This window comes from Hypanus sabinus, chromosome 10 (genome assembly GCF_030144855.1).
Source record: "Hypanus sabinus isolate sHypSab1 chromosome 10, sHypSab1.hap1, whole genome shotgun sequence".
In the NCBI taxonomy this organism is placed as follows: Eukaryota; Metazoa; Chordata; class Chondrichthyes; order Myliobatiformes; family Dasyatidae; genus Hypanus; species Hypanus sabinus.
This window is the reverse complement of record NC_082715.1, coordinates 33,518,611-33,546,406: the sequence shown is the minus strand read 5'-3', so window position 1 is coordinate 33,546,406 and position 27,796 is coordinate 33,518,611. Positions and strand designations below refer to the sequence as shown.

The 27,796-nt window shown below is 38.5% G+C and overlaps 1 protein-coding gene across 1 annotated transcript; it reads right to left on the bottom strand.

The window, feature by feature from the left end:
• Positions 1-1,029: 1,029 nt before the first annotated feature.
• On the bottom strand, positions 1,030-26,530 carry LOC132400559 (ammonium transporter Rh type A-like). The gene is made up of 10 exons (XM_059981636.1): positions 26,105-26,530; positions 23,462-23,648; positions 18,487-18,637; positions 17,764-17,911; positions 15,942-16,108; positions 14,923-15,060; positions 10,620-10,753; positions 8,249-8,364; positions 6,855-6,928; positions 1,030-4,238 (listed from the first exon to the last, which is right to left on the bottom strand). Exons 1-10 carry the CDS (start codon positions 26,277-26,279, stop codon positions 4,161-4,163), a joined length of 1,368 nt encoding a protein of 455 aa, XP_059837619.1. The 5' UTR covers positions 26,280-26,530; the 3' UTR covers positions 1,030-4,160.
• Positions 26,531-27,796: the final 1,266 nt, after the last annotated feature.

Genomic DNA, 27,796 nt, shown 5'->3' with positions numbered 1-27,796 from the left:
GGAATAACTGGAAGGAGGTGAAGAACCAGAGGAAAGTAATGAGGTCGTGAGGGTGAGAGATGAGAAGGGAAAGGATGAGGGGGCTACAGGAATGCAAGAAAATCAAAAATCAATCACAGGGTTGTATATGGTGATACACATGTGTTTTGATAATACATTTACTTTGAACTTCGACCTTCGACCATAGGACTGAATTATGCCAATTCACCCATCAAGTTCTCACCATTTTGGCTGATTTTTTATCCCTTTCAACCCCATTCTCCTTCCTCTTCCTATAACCTTTGATGCCCTTATTAATCAAAAACCTATCAGCCCTCACTTTAAATATGCCCAATGACTTGGACTCTGTAGCCGCCTATAGCAATGAATTCCACAGATTCCCATCTCTGTTTTAAAGGAATGTCTTTCTGACATAATGCTCTCTGGTCCCAGACTTCTCCACTATAGGAAACATCCTCTCTACGCCCACTCTGTCTAGGCCTTTCAATATTTGGCAACTGTCCTATCTCTCCTCAGAGCAGCACCTGAGCGGAAAATCCTCTTGACCACTCTGACGCCATAAAAATGAAGTCTTGACCTCCCATTCCCTCTCCTGTTCTACCAGTTTTGCTTGATCCATTATTTGACAGAAAATGATGCCTTGGCATGGCATTGCACCTCATTATCTATCTGCACTCCATTTCTCTGCAACCATAATACTATATCCTGTATTAAGTCATTGTTTTCCCCTTTGTACTGCCTTAGTGAACTTACGTTGTGAAATGGCCTGCATGGGTGGCATGCAAATCAATGTTTTTCACTGTATCTTGGTACATGAGACAATATTGAACAAATTACTAATTATCTATTACTCATCAGTCATATGCCCATAGCTCCTGTAAAATACACTTTATTCATGTATTGTTCTTTGTAGAATCATTTAAAATTCTGATTTCCAGTGCAAAGTATGGAGTCTAATGGAGATTCAATTATAAATCTATTTCAGTTATTATTCTTCAATATTCTATGAAATATTTTGAAATATATTTCCAAAATTTTGTTTACTAGCCTAATATACCATTAAAATAAAATCTTGCTTATAAATCAAAAACTAATAATCTAACATTATTATAACCTTCAGATCATTAGACAAACGCATTAACTACTTGGCCACACGCCAACCCGTTTTTTTAACTAACACACACACACACACACACACACACACACACACACACACACACACACACACACACACACACACAATCATAATATATTTACTTCAAACTTTGAATAAGTAGAACCTCATCTAGAAACAGACAATACATAACAATAACTCATATTGTTACTATTACGATTATTAGTTCTTTTGCAAATTTTTATTAAACACACAGTGAAGTACAGATTACATTAAAGTATTTTCTCCAGTTATGGAATACACTCAATGTGTGGAATGAGCTTCCTGTAGAAGTAGTAGAAGCCAGTTCAGTTGTGTAATTTAAGGTAAAATTGGATAGGTATATGGACAGGAAAGGAGTGGAGGGTTATGGGCTGAGTGCGGGTAGGTGGGACTAGGTGAGATTAAGAGTTCGGCACGGACTAGGAGGGCCAAGATGGCCTGTTTCCGTGCTGTGATTGGTATATGGTTATATGGTTATAATGTACATCTTCTTAAAAAAATAAATGGCTCAATGTTAAACATTTATGTTTATATAACAATTTGATGAGAGAATCTTTTTCAATTTGTGCATCAGTTAAAATCTGTATTTATAATAGGAAAGAATATTAAATACAGATTTCATAGTGTAAAAGTCTTACAAAACTTTACACATTTTCTATATTTAAATCTCCTTTTGTAGCATTAATATCTGAATTTTAGTTATTAATCATGAAGATAATATCATACAATATGTTGCACTGTCAAGAATAATATTTTGTACGCTCTAAGTCTTCATCTCTGAACATTAACAGAAAAGTTGATTTGCAATGTTTTGTATTACATGAAAGAAAGGAGGCTGCATAATGTGCAAAATACAGTTTCAATAGAAAGATTTTTTTTAGCAAAAGTAAAAGATTATGTCTAGTGATAGTCTTGTAATGTACAATTATCATACATCCATTCATGTCCCTTCATAATCTTACCCCAAACCTTTCTCTGTAAATTTCTGGCTTTAAATCCTCAGAGAACACATTCCTATTGATGGATAGTTTAAAGAACACCCAGGTATTAAATTCTGGAATGCCTTCCCCAAGCTACTCTCTCCTTACATTTATTCTCCTTTTGAAGATAGTCCTTAAAGACTACTTCCTCTAGCTTTTTCACAAAGGTCTACCTCTAACCATCTGGTATTTCCTTCAGTCTTGGTTTCAATTTTTGGTACTTACACACTTTTGAACTATCAAGGGAAAATTTACTATGTTGAATATGCTATAAACCTATCTTACTCTTGTAAGTTTACTTTTCTAAAAAAGACATTTCTGTTAACACAATAATTACTACTATTGATTTCTGTTAACTAATGATTACTACTAATGTTTCTGTTAACTACAATGATTACTACAATTTGCTACACCACGCATTTAAAATTTAGCAATGCCTCCCCTTTTCCATTTTGCCAACACACAACACACCACACACACACACACCACACACACACCACACACACACACACACACACACACACACACACACACACACACACACAAACACACACACACACACACACACACACACACACACACACACACACACACACACACACACACACACACACACACACACACACACACACTTACTTTCAACCCCAGAATATACCCAACTATGACCTGGACAATCCCATGACTACCTAACAATTTCACACTTTAGCACTTACCGCCACTCAGCCATTGGTGCGACTGTAACGAAACCCAATTTCCCTCGGGATCAATAAAGTATGTCTGTCTGTCTGTCTACACCACCTTAAAAATCCTTGTCCTCTTGATGATCCTATGCATCCCTGCTCTTTCAGCTATTACCACTCTTGAGGAAACTGCACATTTGCCTTCAACACTCTAATAGCGAGAATTACAAATGCACTAAAGACATGAAAAGCACAAGCAAAAGAAAACCGGCAGCTGACTACTAAGTAAAGAAAATTGGAAGATAAGAATTTAACACAAGAGGAACAATTTTCTTGCAACATGCATGCTTGAATCTTAATCCTCATGGGGAAAATGTTTGATTTGACTTTTCTCACCAAATAGATATTTTAGATTCCCTGCCTTGCACATACATTGTTAATATATAGCTTTATTTTGAAATTACTGATTCATGAAGGGAAGCTTTTAGATACCATCAGGGCTTCAAAAACATGTTAAAGAGATCATTCTTTATATGAGAATCTAGTGAGAAAGTTTAGGCAAATAGTTTTACTGTGAAGGAAATATAAGCACATCCATTTCTATCTTAACAGAATGATCTTTGAACACTGATCAGGAATCAGAACCCATGAGATTTCTGTTCTTCTCACTAATTAATTTTGGTATTTCTAATGTGAAATATGTAATATGAGAACATTTGGAATTCATATGCTGCCTTTCATATGCTCAAACATCTCAAATATTTGAGATACAATTGATATTTTGTGCTCACTATTTATTGTGTAAGGCTGTCAATTTATGTTAAGCTAGTTTCTCAAATATTCATGAGGTGAGTAACCATTGGCTCTATGTTAATGGTATCAATTGCAATATAAATTTGGTCTCAAAACTAAGAGTATTCCCTTACAATGTAACTTAGAGATTTTTATTTCCTCCTGACAGTTGGACAATGCCTACAACAACTCAATACCCCCTTAGTATTTGACTCTTGTCCACGATTATATTCTTAAGACGTAGTGGTGCTTGAAGCCGCAATCATTACAGACTTGTATCATTGCAACTCCAACCCAGCAAGGAGAATTCTGAATGTATAAGCAAAACAAATGATCCCCTAGCAGTTTAAGAAAGATGAGGCCAAAGAAAGTTATAAAAGGCTGCCAACTGATGAATAAAAATAATAAAAACTCTTTTGAAATGCAGAAAACGTTGTAATTTAAAAGTTTGAAGCTATTTGTGTTTTGAGCTATTCATCTACAAATTCAGATTAGATATGTTGATTTCAATATTGAGCATTGCTCACAATGTTCCTGCAAATTCATGTTTGATCATGCTTCTGCATTAGTTTTATGTTTTCCACGTTCTGATGAAAGCAGTTCATCGTAGTCATTTTCACCTTCTGGCACCTAAGAATAAACAGAAGGAAAAAATAAGAAAGTTGAATCACGTTTGTCCTTTGAAGCGTCTGTGCTGCTAGTTGAAGCCCCAAGAAATCAGGGCACAACGTTCCAGTTAACCTATGATTAGTTATTGGGGAGGTAATATGAAGTGGGAGTACAAAGTTTAAAGTAGCAGAGCACATTGGAACTGTTAATATGATTTGGTGGAGTCAACATGCAGAGCAGATGATAGAAAATCGTTGGATACATTATAATCTCTCCTTAGATGCAGCCGCACTCTAGAGGTTATAGCACAAAATAAGGGATGATGAATTACATCAGCGTGGACAGAGAATTAATGAAAGGACAAGAATCAGAGAAGGAATAACAAATACAGGTGTCCCCCTCTTTACAAAGTTAAAGTGTTAATATGAAACCATTCTTTATCCGAAATGGTGTAACGTGAAGAACCATTAATTTATATGGGCAAATTTTTTGTAAAAGCGAAAATCCTCTTTGTAATGCAAAAACAGGTTACTAATGTAGGTCTTTTGTAAAAGCAAAGTGGCGTAAAGTGGGGGGGGCACCTATATGTCATTTTCAGATTCATGGACAGAGAGCTTTGCAGATGAATAGAGGCTTCAGCTATTTATTTCTATTAACAACTGAAATGAAATGATATAACCATATAACAACCATATAACAATTACAGCACAGAAACAGGCCATCTCAGCCCTTCTAGTCCATGCCGAACATTACTCTCATCTATTCCCATTGATCTGCACTCAGCCCATAACCCTCCATTCCTTTCCTGTCCATATACCTATCCAATTTTTTTTTTAAACGACAATATCAAACCTGCCTCTACCACTTCTACTGGAAGCTCGTTCCACACAGCTACCACTGTGAGTAAAGAAGTTTCCCCTTGTGTTACCCCTAAACTTTTGCACCCTAACTCTCAACTCATCTCCTCTTGTTTGAATCTCCCTTACACTCAATGGAAAAAGCCTATCCACATCAACTCTATCTATCCCCCTCATAATTTAAACACCTCTATCAAGTCTTCTATGCTCCAAAGAATAAAGACCTAACTTGTTCAACCTTTCTCTGTATCTTAGGTGCTGAAAACCAGATAACATTCTCGTAAATCTTCTCTGTACTCTCTCTATTTTGTTGATATCTTTCCTATAGTTCAGTGACCAGAACTGTACACAATACTCTAAATTCAGCCTCACCAATGCCTTGTAAAATTTTAACATTACATCCCAACTCCTATACTCAATGCTCTGATTTATAAAGGCCAGCATACCAAAAGCTTTCTTCACCACCCTATCCACATGAGATTCCACCTTCAGGGTGAGATTGCACCATTATTCCTAGATCACTCTGTTCTACTACATTCCTCAATGCCCTACCATTTACCATGTACCAAAATGTACCAGTCTACCAAAATGTAGCACCTCACACTTATCAGCATTAAACTCTATCTGCCATCTTTCAGCCCACTCTTCTAACTAGCCTAAATCTCTCTGTAAGCTTTGAAAACCTACTTCATTATCCACAACGTCACCTATCTTAGTATCATCTGTATACTTACTAATCCAATTTACCACCCCATCATCCAGATCATTAATGTATATGACAAATAACTTTGGACCCAGTACAGATCCCTGAGGCACACCACTAGTCACTGGCCTCCAACCTGACAAACAGTTATCCACCACTACTCTCTGGCATCTCCCATTCAGCCACTGTTGAATCCATTTTACTACTTCAATATTAATACCTAATGATTGAACATTCCTAACTAACCTTCCGTGTGGAACCTTGTCAAAGGCCTTACTGAAGTCCATCTAAACAACATCCACTGCTTTACCCTCGTCAACTTTCCTAGTAACCTCTTCAAAAAATTCAATAAAGTGTCATATGTCCAGGTACAAATGATTCAAATCTAGCTGGAGAGCGAGCTATGTGCTGGATGTAAAGAACTTGCAGAAGGACGGACTAATGATGCCAGATGCAGAGTAATATGGAAAATGTGAATTAGTTCAGTTTGATGGGAAGAATACAAAATAGAATATTTTCTAAATGGTGGAAAATTAGTATGTAATTATTCTCAGTGGAATCTAATTGTTATTATACCTCAGACACAAAATATTACCACACAAACAAACATATAAGAAAACAAGTGATCTGCTGGCCTTGTGTTGCAAGAGACTTATTGCGATTGTATTGAGCTTTGGAAAAGCCGTATAGCTTTGATCTTTGAAACAAGGTAAGAGTTTATTTGCTTTGGCAATGTAAAGCAAATTTACTTGATTTATTCTTGTGCTGACCAGCTTGTCCTCTCAGGAGGGATTATACAGGAGACATTTGCTTGTGATATGACCTCATTGAAACAAACAAGATTCAGAGAGGCTTGGGAGGATAGACAATGCGAGGCTGTTTCCACTGGTTAGTGAGTCACCAGAGGTCATAGAATCATGGTGAGCCTCCATTGTGATGAGAAAATGTTTTTATTCATCAGTTATAAATCTTTGGAATTTTCTATACACGTGGTATTAGTTGTTGAAAAATTTGAAGCTGTAATGAAAAAGAATATTCCACTATTTTAAAATTTACAGCAAAATATTATGTTCATACCTCCCAATAGATTTGATCCTCAAAACAATCTTCATCTGGTGGCTGTCCCCAAATTGGATTGCGAAGAATGAAACCTGTGAAAAGAGGGTACATCGGTTCATTTAGGGTCCATCAATCTTTAAATAATGGTTAGCTTTGTCACCAGAATATTTACTTGTTATGCAGTGAGGGGAAAATCCTGTTATAAAATCATCTCATTCTTACCCTTTTATATGGCCATCCAAATTGCTCTGGACAGTTATATTTTGACAGTTGTATACTGGCTTTCTGTCATCATGATTTTTTGAATTTTAAGTGAATAGTACAAAAGAAATAAAAGTTTTTAAATTCATCTATGTTCTTTTAGAAAATCTGCAAGAATATTTTCATTGTGGATAGCTGCTACTTAAATGGAAACAAGCTCTTATCGACTCCAATAATAACTGTGGTGACTGATTATCAATCTCTCTGTTAAATTGAAGCTGTTTCAAGAGCACAGATTAATTCACAAGGTTGAAAACTGAGGAGAAATCTAAACTAACAGATGTTACTCTTGCAACCTGAAGTTAGCATTATGTTAATTGTTCCAATTTACCACATTATTCACAGTGGACTGGATTCTAATGATTAGAGCATGATGCCTGCCACAGATGATTCCCACTCATCTGGTTTGGAACTCTAAGGACAAGAGTGGCCTGAACCAAACAGATAAGCCTGGGAAATCGGGGATATGAGCAAGAACAGGTACAGGTGAGGTACGCCTGTCAATCAAATCCAGACCACTCTATATATTCTGGTAAAAAGGAGCAATGAAATTAATCATAATTTATTCTTCTCCAGCATGATGAATTTGTATCACATGCTCTGGTCATTAAGCAGCCGATGGCAGGAAATCCATACCCCCAGAATTGCTGTCTTTTGAAACAGATAAGCACTTAGAACACTTTTAAATTTACATGATAATCAAAAGCAGGAAAAAAATCTTTCAAACGAAATATATTACAGATGAAGCTTTGGAGTTTACAGGTAAAGTGTGGCCCACATTTAATCAATTTACCTTTAAATCACATGATGTTTGCATTGTATTACCACAGTATGTAATCAATTCAGTCACAAATTGATGTTCAACATTGTTTATGAACTTGTAAGCTGGCCATTTAATCAGCAGATTTTTTTTTGGTCTTTAATGGTAGTTTCAATAATTTGTTCAACTTTAAGTAGGAAACCCAGTTTTAAATATTATGTGAATATTATGGAATGCATATCAAATGAGTATCAGGCTGATATCACAATCAAGTTCCAGTTATGACTAATTCAAATAATAAGATTGATAGACTGACTCTTATGAGCTTCCGGTACTGAGATTCGTTTTTACGGCTTCCCAAAATAATATTGGCTGCGTTTTGTTTTCTGACCTGTAATTAGTCCTCCAAAGAGGGCCACAGCAAGAGATATGCCCAGCCCAGCAGCTTGGTATCCAGCCTGTTGCATGGCGGTTCTTTTTCCAAATTCAGGGAAGGTTGCCTTAAGTCTTAAAAAGATAATGTTAAATGTTAGAATTCTTATAATATTATTATTATTACATTATTAAAAGGTTACAGTGACCAGTTTCAGTGTTTAGTTGATAGTTTTCTTGTGCTGAGTAAGTGAAAAAGATTTTGTTTGTTTTATTATACGGTTTCCTTTTCTAGTTTTATTGCATTGCAATGATCTATATTGTAGAGTTTACTTGCTAACTTTAAGCTCATGCTGGAGAACCTTATCCATTAGCACTACATATTACCTATTATTCAGTTTCTGTATCCAAGCAACAATGTATTTCATTTACCCCTTCTTATAGTTTAAAGATCTCATTTTCAATATTTTACTGGTAAGTTGTTTGCTGTTTCCCCTGCTCTGCATCCTCAGTTGTACACTCACGACTGTGGGGCCAGATTCTGCGCTAACTCCATCTGCAAATTTGCAGATGCTGCCACCGTAGTGGGCCGTATTTCAAATAATAATGAGCTAGAGCACAGGAAAGAGATAAAGAGCTTAGCAACATTGCGTCACTGCAACAACCTTTTCCTTCTTGTCAGCAAATCAAAATCAAATCAAGTTTAATTATCATTCAAGCCATACAGTCACATGAGACAGCATTCCCCTGGGGGCCAAGGTGCACAGCATACATTCAAAATAGTGAGAGAGAAAAATATATGCTCATGGTTATGCAGGAAAACACATGTATAGTCCGAGTCCCTGAGCAACATGTAAGTTGATGGTAGATATCCCAGCTATCCAGCCTGTCATTCCACCAATCAAACACTGAAGGGCAGCACTGATGGGAGAGGCGAGTTCCCAACCGAGCACGGACTCCACGCTACACCTCCTCCAGCACTTTCTCACCTGCACTGCAGCAGTAGGCAAGCCCGCGGCTTGAGGGCTAGTCCTCGCTACAACCAAGGCCACGCTGTTGCCTTGTTGCCCGTCTCACCACCAAAGAAGGGAAACTGGCATGCAGCATCTTACATTATTAATGTCCAGCAGGGTCTTGTGATCACAAGAGAACCAACCAAGACAGACACTCATGGATGCAGTGCCCTCTGCTTTTGCGCACCAACACGGACTGCACCCAGGTCAGCTCCTCTGAGCCCTATCTCGCCCATCTGCCGCTTCTCCTTCTCTGACCCAAGCACCAACTTCTCCTTCTCTGACCCAACTGCCGGCTTCTCTGGCCCGACTGCTGGTTTCTCCTTCTCTGGCCCCTCCGTCTCTAACCCGATCGCCGGCTTCTCCTTCTCTGGCTCGTCCGTTGGCTCCTTCGACACACTGGCCGGCTGCTTCAAACGACAAACAGATCACTGATGCAGTAGACCTGCAGTACCCATTGTTCTTGGAGTCCTGTGTAGTTTTATGATCATAAAAGACACATTTTAATAAGGAAAGTGCACCATTGGTTGGCCCCGACAGACTGCTGCTTTCGGACAAGCAAAACAAAAGAGCTGATCATTGACTTGAGGAAAGTAGCCGGAGGTGGGGTGGGTGTGGACACATGCTCCTGTCAATATTATCAGTACTGAGGTTGAAAGGCTTGTGAGCTTCCAATTCCTGGGAGTTTACATCATCACCAACGGTCTGGAGATCTCATGAACAAGAAAGCTCTTCTTTTTCAAGAGAGTAAAGAAATTTGGCGAGTCCCTGTTGCCTGGTGCACTATAGAAAGCATTGTATCCAGCATATGATGCATCGCGGCTTAGTATGGTAACCGCTTTGCCTGTGACCACAAGAAACTGTGGAGTTGTGGACTCAGCTCGGCAATTCATGGAGACCAGTCTTCTCTCCACGTACTCTGCCTGTCCTTTTCGCTGTATCAGTAAAGCAGCCAGCATAATCAAAGACTCCACCCACAGTGGATACTCTCTTCTCTCTTTCATCGTGCAGAGGATACACAAGCCTGAAACTAAGTACCGGCAGATCAATAACAGCTATTATCCCACTGTTATAGACTATTGAATCACTCACTGATACATTAGAATGATCACTTGGCCTCACTATCTACCTCATTATGATCTTGCACCTTATTGTCTACCTGCACAGCACTTTCTTGTAACAGTTGCACTTCATTCTGCATTCTGTTACTGTTTTACTTTGTACTTTCCTGATAATCCTTTGATCTCTATGACCAGTATGCTCAATAAGCATTTTAATGCACCTCGATGCATGTAACAATAATAAATCAATTCCAGTTCCATTTCTAGAGTTAATGCAAATAATACAGAAGAGTTTGCTTTCTTTGGCAAAACTCACCCAATCCCATATAACTCTTCATTGGCCATTGCTGCTCCGACGACACCAGCCAAGCCTCCAATTATTCCGGGTAATCCATGAAGATTATGTACACCACAGGTATCGTGTATTTTTAATTTAGATGCTAAAATCGGCTAGAATAAGAAAGAAAGCAATTATTGCAATCAGCAATTTTATTTTCTTATGTGTTTCATTTGAGAATCTATTAACATATTGGGTTTAATTTTATTGCAGTTTTGTGGTCTCCACAAAAAATTTTAAATGGGACACTGAGGAACCATTGCTCTAAAGTGTTCCTGAACGTTTTGATATTCAGCAGGGCCATGCCTCTTACTGTGCCAATTGTAAAGCTTTGAGCATCTCTTAATAGATCTGTCTAACATTCAAAGGCAATCAAAATGAAGTTAATAATTTAATAATTTTTAAATTATTAAGTATCTTTTAACTAAAAGTAATTAAAGTACATTAACAATAAAATAAATTAAACAACTGAAATAATTAAAAAACAGAATTTATCTTTCTTCTTGCTTTATATTTCCAAACTAACATTAGTCACTGAAAAATGGGCTTCTAGGGTCTGTACCAAGATTCAGTAACAGACCAAACTGGAAGAGTTTGTATTTTTGTTCTCTCAGTAAGTGAGGGATGATGCATATGCAAAGATCCTGGTCTTGATTCCACTTAAATAGGCAATGGAGAGTAGATCTAAATGGCTGCAAGATTTGATGACTTCATGACTTAAAACAAAACATCCACATTTATATAAAAATATCTAATTGCAAATTGGAAAAATCATGATCAAATGAAGACTTATAAAGAGATTTAAAATGTTGGTAGGCTTTGGCAGGCTACGTGGTAATAATTCTGCTGAATGCTTGATTATTAACTGAAAACGTAAAACAATATGTTCAAAATAGGAAGAATTCTATGATGGTCGTGTGTCTATTAGGAATATTACCTCTCAGGAAGCAAAGATTACTATTATCTCCCTTTCCCTTATTTCATCTTTTTAGTATGAATGTAACCAGAAAATATGGAAAATATTCAATAGTTTCAAAGTTCTGAAGGTGGGTCATCATACTGAAGCATGCACTCTTTTCCTCTCACTATTGATATTGCCTGGTTTTTTGAGTGCTCCAGCATTTTTCTGTTTTTATTTTTCATTTACAGTATCTGCATTTCAGATGTTCACTTCCTTCATTTTCCAACATATTTTACCCACCACAATCTATTGATTGTCTTTAGTTTTTTATAAAGTCTTAATGAATGTTTTGACTTTTTCCCCAGATTGGTAATATTTCTTATTCTCTTAAACCTGTCTTGTATTTTGAGATCCCATCTTGGATCCTGTTAGCTGTGGCTGAAGATAGTTCACAGTGGCTGTAGTTTATGCCAGCAGTAAAATGTACTGCAGTTTCTCAACCAGGCACCTCCAACAGTATCTCCCAAACTGTAAACCTTTATTACCAAGAAGGGCAAGGGCAACTGGTGCACAGGAATAACAACCTCTATGTCCACCTTAAAGTTGCACATCATCTGTAATATGCCAGCTTCACCTTCCAGTGCAGTGTGAGTACTTTCACCAGGGGGCCAGTGGTCATTCAAGAATGCAGCTCACCACTATATTCTCATGAGCAATAAATGCTGTCTTTGCCAGTAATGCCCAGATCGCAGGTATGAATTAACAGAGAAATTTGTCTGGGACATGCTGGATGTCACCAAATGGGTCCTTGGAGAACTGCTGACCATCGTAAACATATTCTGTATTCTGGATTCTCTGCACCGTGAGTGGAAGTACAGACCTCTCGCTCTTGTATTCACCACTGAGTTCAGATTGCTCTGAAAGAGCTGAATACAAGTTGTATCTGCCTCACCAGGTTTAAGCCAGGTATAACTAGGGTATCTAGAGCAGCCCCGTTCACTTGAGACATTGAACTTAATTTAAAGACAAGTTACAGGTTAATTTTTATGCATTTCAATGAATATTTATGTTTTAATGAATTAATGCTGCAGTTTAGTATATTTATAAATAAATTCAAAATTTTTGCTGATTTCCATTTTTACAACTCTTTATGAATGTCTCCAAACAGGAGTGATAATGGGATGCAAGCCAGATGTGTACAATCTGTCCGATTATTTATATCCGTTATCGGTATTTCATAATCTGTTATTAAGGGCCTCTGTTCCTGCTCTCATAACGAGAAATCCTATCCAAACCATTGAACTCTCCCCCTTTTACTGAACAGAATTACATTTTCAGAAGAAAGCACGGGATTAGAAAGGCTGGCTTAATAGGCTTACTATATCAGAAGCTTTAATATAATTATATAGGAATCAACCTGGACACACTGCAGGCTGTTGTAGAACAAAGGACGCTACGGAAAATCCTGGCATTTATGGAAAATGTTTCTTATTCTCTGCAAACCACCTTGGTTGAACAGAGGAACACTTTTAGTAATAGACTAAGACAGCAGCACTGCTCCAAAGGCGCTATATGAGGTCATTTCTTACCCTCAGCCATTAGGCTCTATAATGAATCAATAAATAGCTGGTGAAGTGATGACCCCCTCCTGATAGACTGTTTGAGGTAACTTATGTTCTAACCTTTCTTACTTCTAATATTTGTAAATTTGTATAACTGCGCACTTGTAATGCTACGGTGACACTGTACCTTCCTTTGGGATCAATACACTATCTATCTATCTAACTAACTATCTAACTATCTATCTGCTATAAATGAGAGATAATATTAAGTATTTCTTCAGTTATTCAATTTCTCTTATTATTGGTTTGCCAGACATGTAAAGAAATACAAATGTACAGATAATAAATAATGTTTCCATCACAAGTCCTTATGGCAGAAGAATGTTGTATTTTAAAGAGTTTTGGAAGTCAGTGTAAAGCAAAATCAGGCAAGTATAGATCCGATCCAATAAACCTATAGTCAGTCTATTCAGAATCATGACATATATTAGCGAATATATCCCAAATCGACTGAGATCTCTAAATGTCCAAAATAATTTAATAATTAGGCAATAAGACAGAAACTACCTGGTTAGGTCAATTTATAGTGAGTGATTTGTAATCTTCAACTTTCAAGTAATGTATAATTGCTTTTTAAAGTCACAAAATGCAATCTAAGAATGCCACAATAACTGTAAAAGGACAACTCAGCCTCACATATGATAAGGTGTCCTGGATCAGTAAACCTTAGCAGTCAAGAAAGAAAGAATAAATTACAGGAAAACAATTACAATGAGTAAGAATAAAATCAGATAACACCCTAAGATACAGGAGCAGAAGTAGGCCATTCAGCCCATCGAGTCTACTCTGCCATTCAATCAAGGGCTGATCCAATTCTTCCAGTCATCCCCACTCCCCCGCTTTCATCCCATATGCTTTGATAAGGAAAAAGAACTGAAGCGGGGCAAAGGACATGAGATAAAAGAGGAAAGGCTGAAAAGATATTCATGGTAAAGATTAGAATCAGAAAAATATTTTGATTTGAAAAACCTTTAGGGGTAACTTATTCCACACAGAGGAATGAGAATTAGGCAAGTGGGCAAAGAATTGGCAGATACAATACAGTGTAGGGAAATGTATGGTCATGCACTTGGGTAGAAGCAATTAAAGGTGTAGACTACTTTCTAAATGGGGAGCATATTCCGAAATCAGAGGTACAAAGGGACTTGAGAATCCTTGTGCCTGATTCCGTAAAGGTTAATTTGCAGGTTAAGTAGGTGGTGAGGAAGGCAACTGCAGTGTTAACATTGATTTTAGGAAGACTAGAATACAAAAGCAAGGATAAAATGCTGAGGCTTCATAAGGCGACGGTCAAACCACACTTGAGTATTGTGAGCAGTTTTGTGCCCCTTATGTAAGAAAAGGTGTGCTGGCATTGGAGAGGGTCCAAAGGTGGCCCACGAGAATGACCCCAGGAATCAAAGGGTTAATGTATGAGGAACGTTAATGGATGTGGGACTGAACTCACTGCAGTTTAGAGGAATAAGGGGGGATCTCATTGAAATCTATTGAATATCGAAATGACTAAATAAAGTGGACTTGAAAAGGATCTTCCCTAAAGTAGAGGAATCGTGGACCAGAGGACATAGCCTGAGAATAGAAGGATATACCTTCAAGGCAGAGATGAGGAGGAATTTCTTTCACCACAGGATGGTAAATCAATGAGGTTTCACTCTTTTACTGCCTCAAATTTATACAAGGAGAAATCTCCCACTTGAACAACTGGTAACAAACATTTTTCCAAACATAGAAGTTCAATAATACAAGACACAAAACCCACCGTTAGAAATTTAATTCCAGCAGTCGAGACTATTCCAGCAATAAATCCAATCAGCAAACCTCCAGCAGGAGAGATCATCATGTCAGCAGATGTTCCAGCCGCTACACCTCCTGCCAGGGTAGCATTCTGTATATGAACCTGCACAAGAGGATGCAAATGCAAAGACTCATTAGAAAAATAACACTGTAAAAGTCACATTCTAATTGAAGTCACGACAGAATGATTCAGGATTTGTTTCCTTCCACATACCTGCCTGATTCACTCACCAGCCCCCACCGATCAGAATCACACACATAAACTTTCCTACCCATCCTGGTCACTCTCACTCTCTCCTGCCTCATCATCTTCACCTCAAGCTGTTTTGAAGTTATGCCCACCTCTCTGAAACCTTATTTTAGGTAAGTACTTATCTGTACTCATCTTTGCCAAAGTCCAGCTTCCCAAGTCCTTTTATGCCCTTATGACCCCCCCCCCACCCACAATGCACCCTGACGACATGAACCCCATATCAGCCTTACCACTACACAATTAATCCATTTACTGCAAGAGCACTTATCCTTGGACCAACACTCTACTGATTACCCCACTCTGATCTCTTAATAAAGCTCACTGACAGGTCAGCTAACATCTATCCACAAAATATAAAACTAATTGAAGGCTCTCACCTTCCATACTTTAATAAAGCTTTATAAACACATTCAAACTACAAGTGTTGAATGAGTTTATTAAATATTCATTATCAGTGGTAATCTTTATTCTTACATGGATTTACTCCATAAATTAGAAGAAGGAGCACTGATGCTATTTGAGTAGCTCATCATTGTGAGCATTTAATAGGTAATGGGAGCTTATCCCCACTACAACCTCAACCTCCAACAACCTTCAGATGTGTAAGGTCAATAAATTAATTAAGGAAGGGAGCCTACAATACAAGACATCCTGATTGAAGAATGTGATGCCCAACAGTTGGAGGCCATAAAAACAATAAAGTGAATAAAAACAAAGGTATTAAATCTTACCATGTTCAATTTTCCATTCCTATCAACCAAAACAGAGAGAGCATAGACTGTGAGCACACAGGCAGCCAGAGAGTAGTAGGTGTTGATGACAGCCCTGTACTGCCCATCCGGAGATTCTACAATGGCAGAGTTAAAGCTTGGCCAAAACATCCATAAGAAGACTGTGCCTGAAAAAAATGTGCAGAACAATTCTAGTTATGTTGAAGTTTCAAAAGTGAGCAATTAGCATTGGAAACAGAAATCTTAAAATTACTGTCTATACTTACATGCTGAAGAGTGATAGGTTATATTGTTAAAGCTATGCCAAAATACTGTAAAACCACTGGTAAAAGAACATTTAATACTCAGCATTACATAATGAACGTCTCTTGGCACTGTGAATGAAAATGTATGCTGATGTTGTATAAGGGGGAGGGGTGGGGACCTCATTGAAGCCCATTGAATATTAACAGACCTAGATTGAGTGGAATTGGACCAGAGGACACAGCCTCAGAATAGAAGGACACCCTTTTAGAACAGAGATGGGGAGGGATTTCTTTTGCCAGTGGGTGCTGAATCTGTGGAATTCTTTGCTACAGATGACTGTGGAGACTACGTCATTGGGTTTAAAGTGGAGGCTGATAGATTCTTGGTTATTAAGGGTGTGAAAAGTTACAGGGAAAAGGCAGGAGTATGGGATTTACAAGGATAATAAGTAAGCCATGATGGAATGTTGGAGCAGACTCGATGGGCCAAATGGTCTACTTCCACTTCTATGTCTTATGGTCTTAAATACATTATTGATCAGTAGGGACTTGGTTTCCAAATCTTCTCTGGGAAGTCCTGTCCATGTCTCACTAGCTGTCAAGGCTGTGACTGCAATTAAAACTGAAAATCCTTGAGATTCTTACAATTAATTTCAGTGGGGTTGTTGTGCTTGCATATGCACAGCTTGCAAATTACCCAGCATGCATCAACATAGTAAATGATGTTGCTGCTGGTTTAAAGCAGCTTTGAGATGTCTACAGATGGGTTTGTAAGAAATGCCTGGCCCTGGGCTGAAGAATTTCCCTCTCCTATCAGGCCCGAGCTTGGTGGGAAATGTTGGCATGACCATGTTGATGTATTTTGGTGTAAGTTAGACCAGGGGCAGGTATCCAATACAAACGTGTTAGCTCCAGGCTTGCAACTAGCATGATTTCTGGATCACACTTAAAAGGAGACACTGGAAGTGCTTTGTTGACTAATAACAACATGTTTATTGTTGAAACATGAGGAAATCTGCAGTTGCTGGAAATTCAAACAACAACACATACAAAATGCTGGTGGAACACAGCAGGCCAGGCAGCATCTATAGGGAGAAGCTCTGTCGACGTTTCGGGCCAAGACTCTTCGTCAGGAATGTTAATTGTTGTTGAGTTCCTCTCAGCATCTTGTGGTGCATTGGGTGGCAACCTTGCCATTTCTTTAGCAGTTGTCTGTTTTTTCTGTGACTGAGTTTCTAATTCAAAGCTCAACCCTGTACAGATGGAAAGTGTGCAAAGAGCCTGCTGGATTCGAACCCAAGATCACTGTCCTCCAAGTCTGGTGTGAATGCCACTACACCACTGACCAAATGTGTTTATTAATAAGACAATATACATACATGTAGTTATTTGGGATGGGGTAAAATATTGGGCACAAAGGACAGAAACTGAGTGAAATTCAGAATTTATTATTTTTGCGAAATCTGCATGGAAACTGAGCAATATAAAATGCAGATCATACATTTTAAGGCACCTTTAACATTCCAAAACCCATAATCTACATTCTACACCGGCATGATTGATATACTTTTACGTACCCATCATTGCAAATAAATCTGAATGATATACAGATCCTTCCTTATCTTGGGGTTCTTGCAAAGCTGGTCTGTGTAGAACTCGAGAAACCATCAGGCCAAAGTATGCACCAAATGCATGAATCGTCATTGACGCACCAACATCTTTGACCTGTGAAAGATCCAAATAATATCTGCATATTTATCTGGATGGCTTAAAATGTACAGATCTCCAAATGACCTTTACTATCCAATCAGGGGCTTTTCAGAATATTTGAATTTGATTTGCACACAAATTACTAATATAGTAAAGTATCATTAATTAATATTTGTCATAGAATCAGATAATGATACACCACAGGAGAAAGCCATTTGATTCACTGTGGCTCAGCAATCCAATTAATTCTACACCCAGTGTCTACTTTATTAGGTACCTCTTATACCTAATAAAGCGGCCAAGACTGTATAGCTTGATCAATGATACAGAACGTGTTTGCATTTCTACCCCAACATAAAGTCAAGGATCCCATGTGCTTTTTAGCTTTCTCAACTTGTACATTCACCTTAAAAATGATCTAGATATATCTCCTGAAACATTCCCTTTTTCCAGAATCCAAACTTAAATCTAGACCTACATCACTCGATCATATTCTCTCAATATATCTGATGTTCCTTTCTTTCACTCTACATTACTTTCTGCACTGTTGCATTGTTTACATTGTTTTTCAAATCTTGATGCATACTTACCATCAAGATGCCAGTAACCAGGTACTCATTGGCAGCAAATATTGTTATCTCCAACACAGTCATGATCAGAAGCTGGACTGGACTTGTCTTCCCCAAGACTACTCCAAGTGAAATCAGGACCACTGCTGTGCTGAAGTCTGCATTGATTATACTGAAGAACAATGTCCGTTATAAGTTCTGTTGTTCAGAGTTAACATTAACAAATAGTTCATGGTATTGATTACATATGGTTTGCACTAGAGTCAAAATTCAGCCCTGATATTTTCTGGGACACCGGTTGAGTTGGTTTCAATATACCCATGTGGACTTTTGTAGTGTGTATTGCTTAAATCTTCCTAACACTGGAAATATCCAGAATCAACTCAACTCCAATCAATACGCAATGCAGCAGATCTACCCCATCTATACATTTGCTGACAACACAACCAACACAACACAACAACAAAGGTAATAGTCTCTGGATTACAACCAGTGTCACGTGCTAGTCAGAGTAGAAATAGGAGGATATTTCAGATGAATACGTGGCTTGAAAAATGGTGCAAGGGGGAGGGATTCAAATTTCTGAGGCATTGGAACCAGTTCTGGGGGAGGTGGGACCGGTATAAACAGGACGTTCTGCACCTGGGCTGGACTGGAACCAATGTCCTAGGGGGAGCGTTTGCTACTGCTGTTCAGAAGGATTTAAACTAATGTGGCAGGGGGATGGGAACAAGTGCAGAGAGACAGAGGGGTGTAAAATGAGGGTAGAAGCAAAAAGTAGTAAGGTGAAATGTAAAAGTGGCAGGCAGGCAAATCCAGGGCAAAAAGAAAAAAGAGCCACTTTTCAACATAATTGTATAAGGGCTAAGCGTGTTGTAAAAACAAGCCTGAAGGCTTTGTGTGTCAATGTGAGGAGCATTCGTAACAAGGTGGATGAATTGAATGTGCAGATAGTTATTAATGAATATGATATAGTTGGGATCACAGAGACATGGCTCCAGGGTGACCAAGGATTGGAGCTCAACATCCAGGGATATTCAATATTCAGGAGGGATAGACAGGAAAGAAAAGGAGATGGGGTAGCATTGCTGGTTAGAGAGGAGATTAACGCAATAGAAAGGAAGGACATTAGCCTGGAGGGTGGAATCGATATGGGTATAGCTGCATAACACTAAGGAGCAGAAAACGCTGGTGGGAGTTGTGTACAGGCCACCTAACAGTAGTAGTGAGGTTGGGGGTGGCATTAAACAGGAAATTAGAAATGTGTGCAATAAAGGAACAGTAGTTATAATGGGTGACTTCAATCTACATATAGATTGGGTGAACCAAATTGTTAAGGGTGCTGAGGAAGAAGATTTCTTGGAACGTATGCAGGATGGTTTTCTGAACCAACATGTCGAGGAACCAACTAGAGAGCAGGCCATTCTAGATTGGGTATTGAGCAATGAGGAAGGGTTAGTTAGCAATCTTGTTGTGCGAGGCCCCTTGGGTAAGAGTGACCATAATATGGTGGAATTCTTCATTAAGATGGAGAGTGACATAGTTAATTCAGAAACAAAGGTTCTGAACTTAAAGAAGGGTAACTTCGAAGGTATGAGACGTGAATTAGCTAAGATAGACTGGCAAATGATACTTAAAGGGTTGACGGTGGATATGCAATGGCAAGCATTTAAAGATCGCATGGATGAACTACAACAATTGTTCATCCCAGTTTGGCAAAAGAATAAACCAGGGAAGGTAGTGCACCCATGGATGACAAGGGAAATTAGGGAATATATCAAGTCCAAAGAAGAATCATATAAATTAGCAAAAAAAAGTGGCACACCTGAGGACTGGGAGAAATTCAGAGACCAGCAGAGGAGGACAAAGGGCTTAATTAGGAAAGGGAAAAAAGATTATGAGAGAAAGCTGGCAGGGAACATAAAAACTGACTGTAAAAGCTTTGATAGATATGTGAAAAGAAAAAGATTGGTCAAGACAAATGTAGGTCCTTTACAGTCAGAAACAGGTGAATTGATCATAGGGAACAAAGAAATGGCAGATCACTAAGGAGGTCATAAATAATCTTCCAGAAATAGTAAGGGACTGAGAGTCTAGTGAGATGGAGGAACTGAGGGAAATACATGTTAGTAGGGAAATAGTGTTAGGTAAATTGAAGGGATTAAAGGCAGATAAATCCCCAGGGCCAGATGGTCTGCATCCCAGAGTGCTTAAGGAAGTAGCCCAAGAAATAGTGGATGCATTAGCGATAATTTTTCAAAACTCCTTAGATTCTGGATTAGTTCCTGAGGATTGGAGGGTGGCTAATGTAACCCCACTTTTTAAAAAAGGAGGGAGAGAGAAACTGGGGAATTATAGACCGGTTAGTCTGACATCGGTGGTGGGGAAAATGCTAGAGTCGGTTATCAAAGATGTGATAACAGCACATTGGGAAAGAGGTGAAATCATCAGCCAAAGTCAGCATGGATTTGTAAAAGGAAAATCATGTCTGACAAATCTTATAGAATTTTTTGAAGATGCAACTAGTAGAGTGGATAGGGGAGAGCCAGTGGATGTTGTATATTTAGATTTTCAAAAGGCTTTTGACAAGGTCCCACAGACGAGATTAGTGTGCAAATTTAAAGCACACTGTATTGGGGGTACATGGTATTGATGTGGATAGAGAATTGGTTGGCAGACAGGAAGCAAAGAGTGGGAGTAAACGGGACCTTTTCAGAATGGCAGGCAGTGACTAGTGGGGTACTGCAAGACGCAGTGCTGGGACCCCAGTTGTTTACAATATATATTAATGATTTAGACGAGGGAATTAAATGCAGCATCTCCAAGTTTGCAGATGACACGAAGCTGGGCGGTGGTGTTAGCTGTGAGCAGGTTGCTAAGAGTATGCAGGGTGACTTGGATAGGTTAGGTGAGTGGGCAAATTCATTACAGGTGCAATTTAATGTGGATAAATGTGAGGTTATCCACTTTGGTTGCAAGAACAGGAAAACAGATTATTATCTGAATGGTAGCCAATTAGGAAAAGGGGAGATGCAACGAGACCTGGGTGTCATTGTACACCAGTCATTGAAGGTGGGCATGCAGGTTGATGCACCATCAATAACCCACTCTGAGACGTAAAGGCGAGATATCGGCTTTTATTGACTGGAAGAAGGAACAAGCAGTGAGTGACCACCATACTACATCCTGGAGACTGAGAGGCCGAGCTCAGGCCTTGATCGCCTTTATACCGGGGTCTGTGGGAGGAGCCACAGGAGCAGTCAGCAGGGGGCGTGTCCAGACAGGTATATGTAGTTCACCACACAGGTACAGCAGGCGGTGAAAAAGGCAAATGGTATGTTGGCATTCATAGCAAAAGGATTTGAGTACAGGAGCAGGGAGGTTCTACTGCAGTTGTACAAGGCCTTGGTGAGACTGCACCTAGAATATTGTGTGCAGTTTTGGTCCCCTAATCTTTTGAGGAAAGACATTCTTGCCATAGAGGGAGTACAGAGACGGTTCACCAGATTGATTCCTGGGATGGCAGGACTTTCATATGAAGAAAGACTGGATCGACTAGGCTTATACTCACTGAAATTTAGAAGATTGAGGGGGGATCTTATTGAAACATATAAAATTCTAAAGAGATTGGACAGGCTAGATGCAGGAAGATTGTTTCCGATGTTGGGAACGAGAAGTCCAGAACGCAGGGTCACAGTTTAAGGATAAAGGGGAAGCCTTTTAGGACCGAGATGAGGAAAAACTTCTTCACACAGAGAGTGGTGAATCTGTGGAATTCTCTGCCACAGGAAACATTTGAGGCCAGTTCATTGGCTATATTTAAGTTAGATATGGCCTTTGTGGCTAAAGGGATCAGGGGGTATGGAGAGAAAGCAGGTACAGGGTTCTGAATTGGATGATCAGCCATGATCGTACTGAATGGCGGTGCAGGCTCGAAGGGCCAAATGGCCTACTCCTGCACCCATTTTCTATGTTTCTATGTTGGCAGAATCTCAGGTGGTGACAAGAGGGCGTACAGGAGTGAGATATACCAGCTAGCTGAGTCGTGTCATGGTAACGTTAGTAAGACCAAAGTGCTGATTGTTAACTTCAGGAAGGGTAAGATGAGGGAATACAAACCAGTCTTCATGGAGGGATCAGAGGTGGAGAGAGTCAGCAATTTCAAGTTCATGAGGATCTATCCTGGTCTCAACATTTAGATGCAGTGGCTATATTTCATTAGGAGTTTGAGGAGATATGGTTCATCACCTAATACACTGGAAAGCTTCTACAAATGTACTGTGGAGAGCACTCTAACTGGCTGCAACATTGTCTGGTATGGAGAGGAGGGCAACTGCACAAAATTGAAGTAAGTTGCAGAAAGTTGTAAAATTAGTCAGCTCCATCATGGGTACTAGCCTTCATAGTATCCAAGACATCTTCAAGGAGCAGTGCCTTAGGAAGGTGGAGTTCATCATGAAAGACCTCCACCACCCGGACATGCCCTCTTCTCATTGTTACCGTCAAGAAGGAAATTCAGAAACCTGACGACACACTCTCAGTAATTCAGGAACAGCTTTGACCCCTCTGCCATCAGATTTCTAAACGGACATTGAACCCATGAACACTACCTCATGACTGTGTATTTCTATTTTTGCACTACTTATTTAATATCACTATTTTATATATAAAACTGTAGTTCAGTTTTTTTCTGTATTTATCATGTATTGCATTGTACTGCTGTCATAAAGTTAACAACTTTCACGACATACTCTGCTGATATTAAACCTGATATAATATGGGGGATTTTATGATCTGTCTTCGGAACTGATTTCTCATATGTAGATGCCCAGATGATCAGGATATTTCATCCATTGATTTAAATGCATTCAATGCAATGTGGTGGCACTGTCCAATTGCTCTTGTAGTACTCTGATAGAATCTGATAGTGCCAAAACATATTTAGACTTTATTACAAACATTCAGTTAGCAACTAATGAATAGAGAGTAAACACACTTGAGAATGTTGATCTTGATTTCTCCGTGATGTCCATTGTGCAACCAGCCTTGCATCAGTGTGCCCCACTGAAGACCAAAGGCAGCAATGAGCAGGTTGAATCCCACACTGCTGAATCCATATCTCTTCAAAAAAGTCATAAGAAAGCCAATTCCAAGAAAGATCATGACGTGCACATCTTGGAAACCTGAATAAGAAACACATGTTTATTATTACTTAATTATCCAAAGGATTATTGAATAAGGTGTGTGTGTGGGGGGGGGGCACAATTTCCCTGATTTCCATTGCTTTATGTACATAAATTTCAGTGTACAGTACATACTCAGCTGCAGGAAACTGCCTACTTGCTATTGAACTCTTAACTCCCAGTTGTTAGAATGATTATTCTATGTAAAATATGTCTGGCTAGAGATGATAGAGTAGCGAAAACAAAATCTAAATACTTTGATGAGAATCCACCACTGTGACACTGGTAGTGCCAGATTAGCAGATATCCCAGACTGCTGGATAATATTAACATTGAAAGACAAGTTTGGTTACCCCATCCCTGACATATTTAGTTGTTTGCCTGTTCTCCATCTCCCTCTGGTGCTCCTTCCCCCCCTCCTTTCTTTCTCCTAAGGCCTCCCGTCCCATGATCCTTTCCCTTCTCCAGCTCTGTATCACTTTCGCAATCACCTTTCCAGCTCTTAGCTTCATCCCACCCCCTCCGGTCTTCTCCTATCATTTCACATTTCCCCCTCCCCCCACTACTTTCAAATCTCTTACTATCTTTCCTTTCAGTTAGTCCTGACGAAGGGTCTCGGCCCGAAACATCGTCAGCGCTTCTCTCTATAGATGCTGCCTAGCCTGCTGTGTTCTACCAGCATTTTGTGTGTGTTGTTGTTTGAATTTCCAGCATTTGCAGATTTCCTCGTGTTTGCTCTTTGTTTCACATAGCAGCGTTATAATATTTTCGGAGAATCCAGTGGGTTTGGAGAGGGCAGAATGTATACTAGACCTCTGGACCGTGCCTCTGGCTGCATGACCCTAATCCTGCTGTACTCTAGACCTGTGCTTGCACTTCACAACCCTGGCTAGCATTCCACACTAATGAACATGCTGGATCAGGACTGCTGAGTAATTGGATGTCAGATCATCAGGGCTTTACTATTACCTCCAAGCATATTCACTACACTGCCTAAGAAAATAGCACATATATTGTGCTAACACTTATTTTGTTCAACTTTAACACTTAAAGATACAAAAAAAGACAATAGAGCAGGGCTCCACACCACAAGCATGAAATAATATATACATTATAGTAATTTGAATTATGCTATGCAATTGAACTAATTCAAATGATATCTGATGTTTTGGCACAGTCTTCCAGAACCAAGAGGTATTATATAAAAAATCTATTGCAAACTTTAGCTGCATCTATCAAAAATCAGAGAGGATTTGAGTGTCAATTTGGAAGTTTTAGATGCTATTGATAAATCATTTTTACTTCACTCTCAGTGTTTATTTGTTTTTGTAGAATGTTAATGTCTTATTGACACTAACACATTCCACAATATTTGGTACTTTCCACATAAAAGTAAAGTGAAAGCAGGATCATTTTTAACTTTTCACTTGTTTGTTTGTTGTAGACTCAATTTTTCTTCCATTGAATTTAACAGAATAAATTGTCCATGGTTTCTACAAACAGCATCAACCCTCTTTGTTGAACGGAACTGGAACTGCTCAATTAGAATGGAAACAACTACTTGGAGGAAATATCTGAGTTTAGCATTCTGAAACAGAACACTTGGCAATAAAACTAGAAGATGGTTGAAATACTTGAAGAAACCATCAAACGGGAAAAGGGAAGTAACATTTCAAATGTGCCTATCTCTTTAAATGTTGACAGCTATTTGACTATTTTAAGTATTCACTATTTTAATTTTAAAGTTTTGGCATATAGCAATTTTAACACTTATGTCCAACTTGAAGTCCAGTCATTCTTAAAATAAAGACAAATTGTAAATGACTTAAAAATTAATTTAATTAGGATTCAGATTATTGTGGCAGATTCTCTGCAATGTGAAGCTACACTATGTTTTTTGGGTGAAACATAATTACCTAACTATCAATTTATGTAGTTACAAGTAATTAAGCATTAAATTTAGTCACAATTGTAAGGAAGTCTAAGTAAACTAATGCATTAAACAATAGCAGTAATATAAAACCTTACACTTCCATATGATGAATATCTAGGTAGAACTTTTAATTCAACATTAATACATGATATTCTTCCTTTCCATTCTTTTTCATAAGTTTACCCCATAAATAAATATAATGTAAATGTGAACATTTGAAATACACAAGTCACTAAATTTATCCAGATGAGCTAAGTACTTAATATCTAATTAAGTGACTTTGGATCTAAGTATTTCTGCAGAGAAAGTGATCTTTATTCCTTTAAAGCAATTTTATATTTTAAAAGGGAAAAAATAATAACAAGTGTGAAAGCTATTTTTAAAAATGCACTGCAGAAAAGAATACAGTCTCATCAGGTTTTAAAGACAATATGTAATAAAAAGTGAAAAATGCTAATAATTGCTTTGCATGCCAATAAATAACTGAACAAGCATAACTACTGTTCGCTTTAGACATACTCACTTGGATATAGATTGTGGAATTTCTCTAGTGCGACTGTGTTATTAGAAGGAAATCTAGAATCAGCTGCATTATCATATGTAACAAATAATGCATATAGAATAATGATCACAATTTCCAGCAATATTGCCAGGATAGGAAACTTCAAACGCATGTTGGTAGAGTAGATCGCAGGCATCACACACTTTATCTTTGTCCCAACAAACTTTCTGAGATACACCACTTGAGCTTAAAAGTAGATTGAAAGCCAATGACAGAGGAATAACACTACTCGGCACTACACACCCATTGCGAAAGGGAGGGATTATTTGGCAACTGTCCAAAGCCTCTGTCCCCTTTGTTACGTATAGTCCATATACACCACATCTACTGCTCTTCCTTCATCAATGTGTTTAGTCACATCCTCGAAAATTTCTATCAGGCTCGAAAGGCACAACCTGCCCTTGACAAAGCCATGCTGACTGTACCTCTCCAAATGTTCACAAATCCTGCCTCCCAGGATCTTTTCCATCAACTTACCAACCACTGAGGTAAGACTCACTGGTCTATAATTTCTTGGTCTACTCCCTTTCTGGAATAAAGGAACAACATTCACAATCCTCCATATACTACCTGAATTCATTTCTTGTGGCCTTTCACAGTAGATACAAAGAAATGCGATAGAATCAATGAAAAACTACACACAAAAATGTGCAAAGGATGATAAATTGTGCAAGTACACAAAAAGAAAAACTAAATAATGATAAAATAATAAGTACAGGTAAATGCATAATATGGAGAACAAGTATTGTAGAGTCTTTGAAAGTCAGTTCATAGGCCATAGAATCAGTTCAGTGTTGAGGTGAGTGAAGTTATTCACACTGGTTTAGCAGCCCGATGGTTGAAGGGTAATGACAATTCCTGAAGGGTAATAATGTTGTTTACAGTCCCACAACTGGTAATTGGATCAAACTAAGTTGAAGTTGCTTTTGACAATTAAATATGCATTATTGGAACAATAAATTTAAGGACAGAATTGATTGCTCAAGGAGAAAGTAAAGCTTTAAAACATGGAAGATCATAAACATAAATCCTTTGAAAAAATCCTAATGGTGGAATAAAAATGATGTGAAAGCAGTTTGGCTGAGAGAGGCACGGAGATCCCTGAGGGTGTGAGAGCCTGCCTGCTAATGTGTGTAATCTTTAAGGGATATGATACTATCAAGGACAGATTCTGTCTAGATCCATGTGTACTTATGATAAAATGTTGACTGTGTCGTTATTCACTAAGCCTTAGATACAAGGTCATACTGTTAACATCTTGCTGGATGTTAACATCTGAGATCAAAGACAAATATTTACAACAGAAACTGCTTTTGCAACCAAGGTATTTAAAGCAAATTTTAATTGCTTAATACTTGTGCAATTAGGAACCTTTGAAAGTTCAGCCTGCTTCTATCTTTGTGTGCTGTTTTGCAGACTGAAATACCTCCAAGAGAGACAAAACCAGCTGCTACTGGTGCAATACCCGATAACTTGTGTTCAATCTGACAGTCGGCCATCATGTGTGCATGAACCAAATACAGACCAAGCTACGCACAGAAAATGAGTGCTCTTACGGTATAGTAAAGTTGATGGGTGTTGGTGGCCACACCACAAATCAATGATGCTTCATCCACAACAGCATGAACACCAACGTGAAAGAGAAATGGAGAG

What these genes read in the sequence shown, in the direction of transcription:
- LOC132400559 (XM_059981636.1), bottom strand. Translation starts at nt 26,279, where the DNA reads ATGCCTGCGATCTACTCTACCAACATGCGTTTGAAGTTTCCTATCCTG. An exon ending in GAAGAGTTATATGGGATTGG is followed by an intron (nt 8,365 to 10,619) that starts GTGAGTTTTGCC and finishes TATCTTTTTAAG; the next exon opens with ACTTAAGGCAACCTTCCCTG. An exon ending in CTTTGGAGGACTAATTACAG is followed by an intron (nt 6,929 to 8,248) that starts GTCAGAAAACAA and finishes CTCTTTTCACAG; the next exon opens with GTTTCATTCTTCGCAATCCA.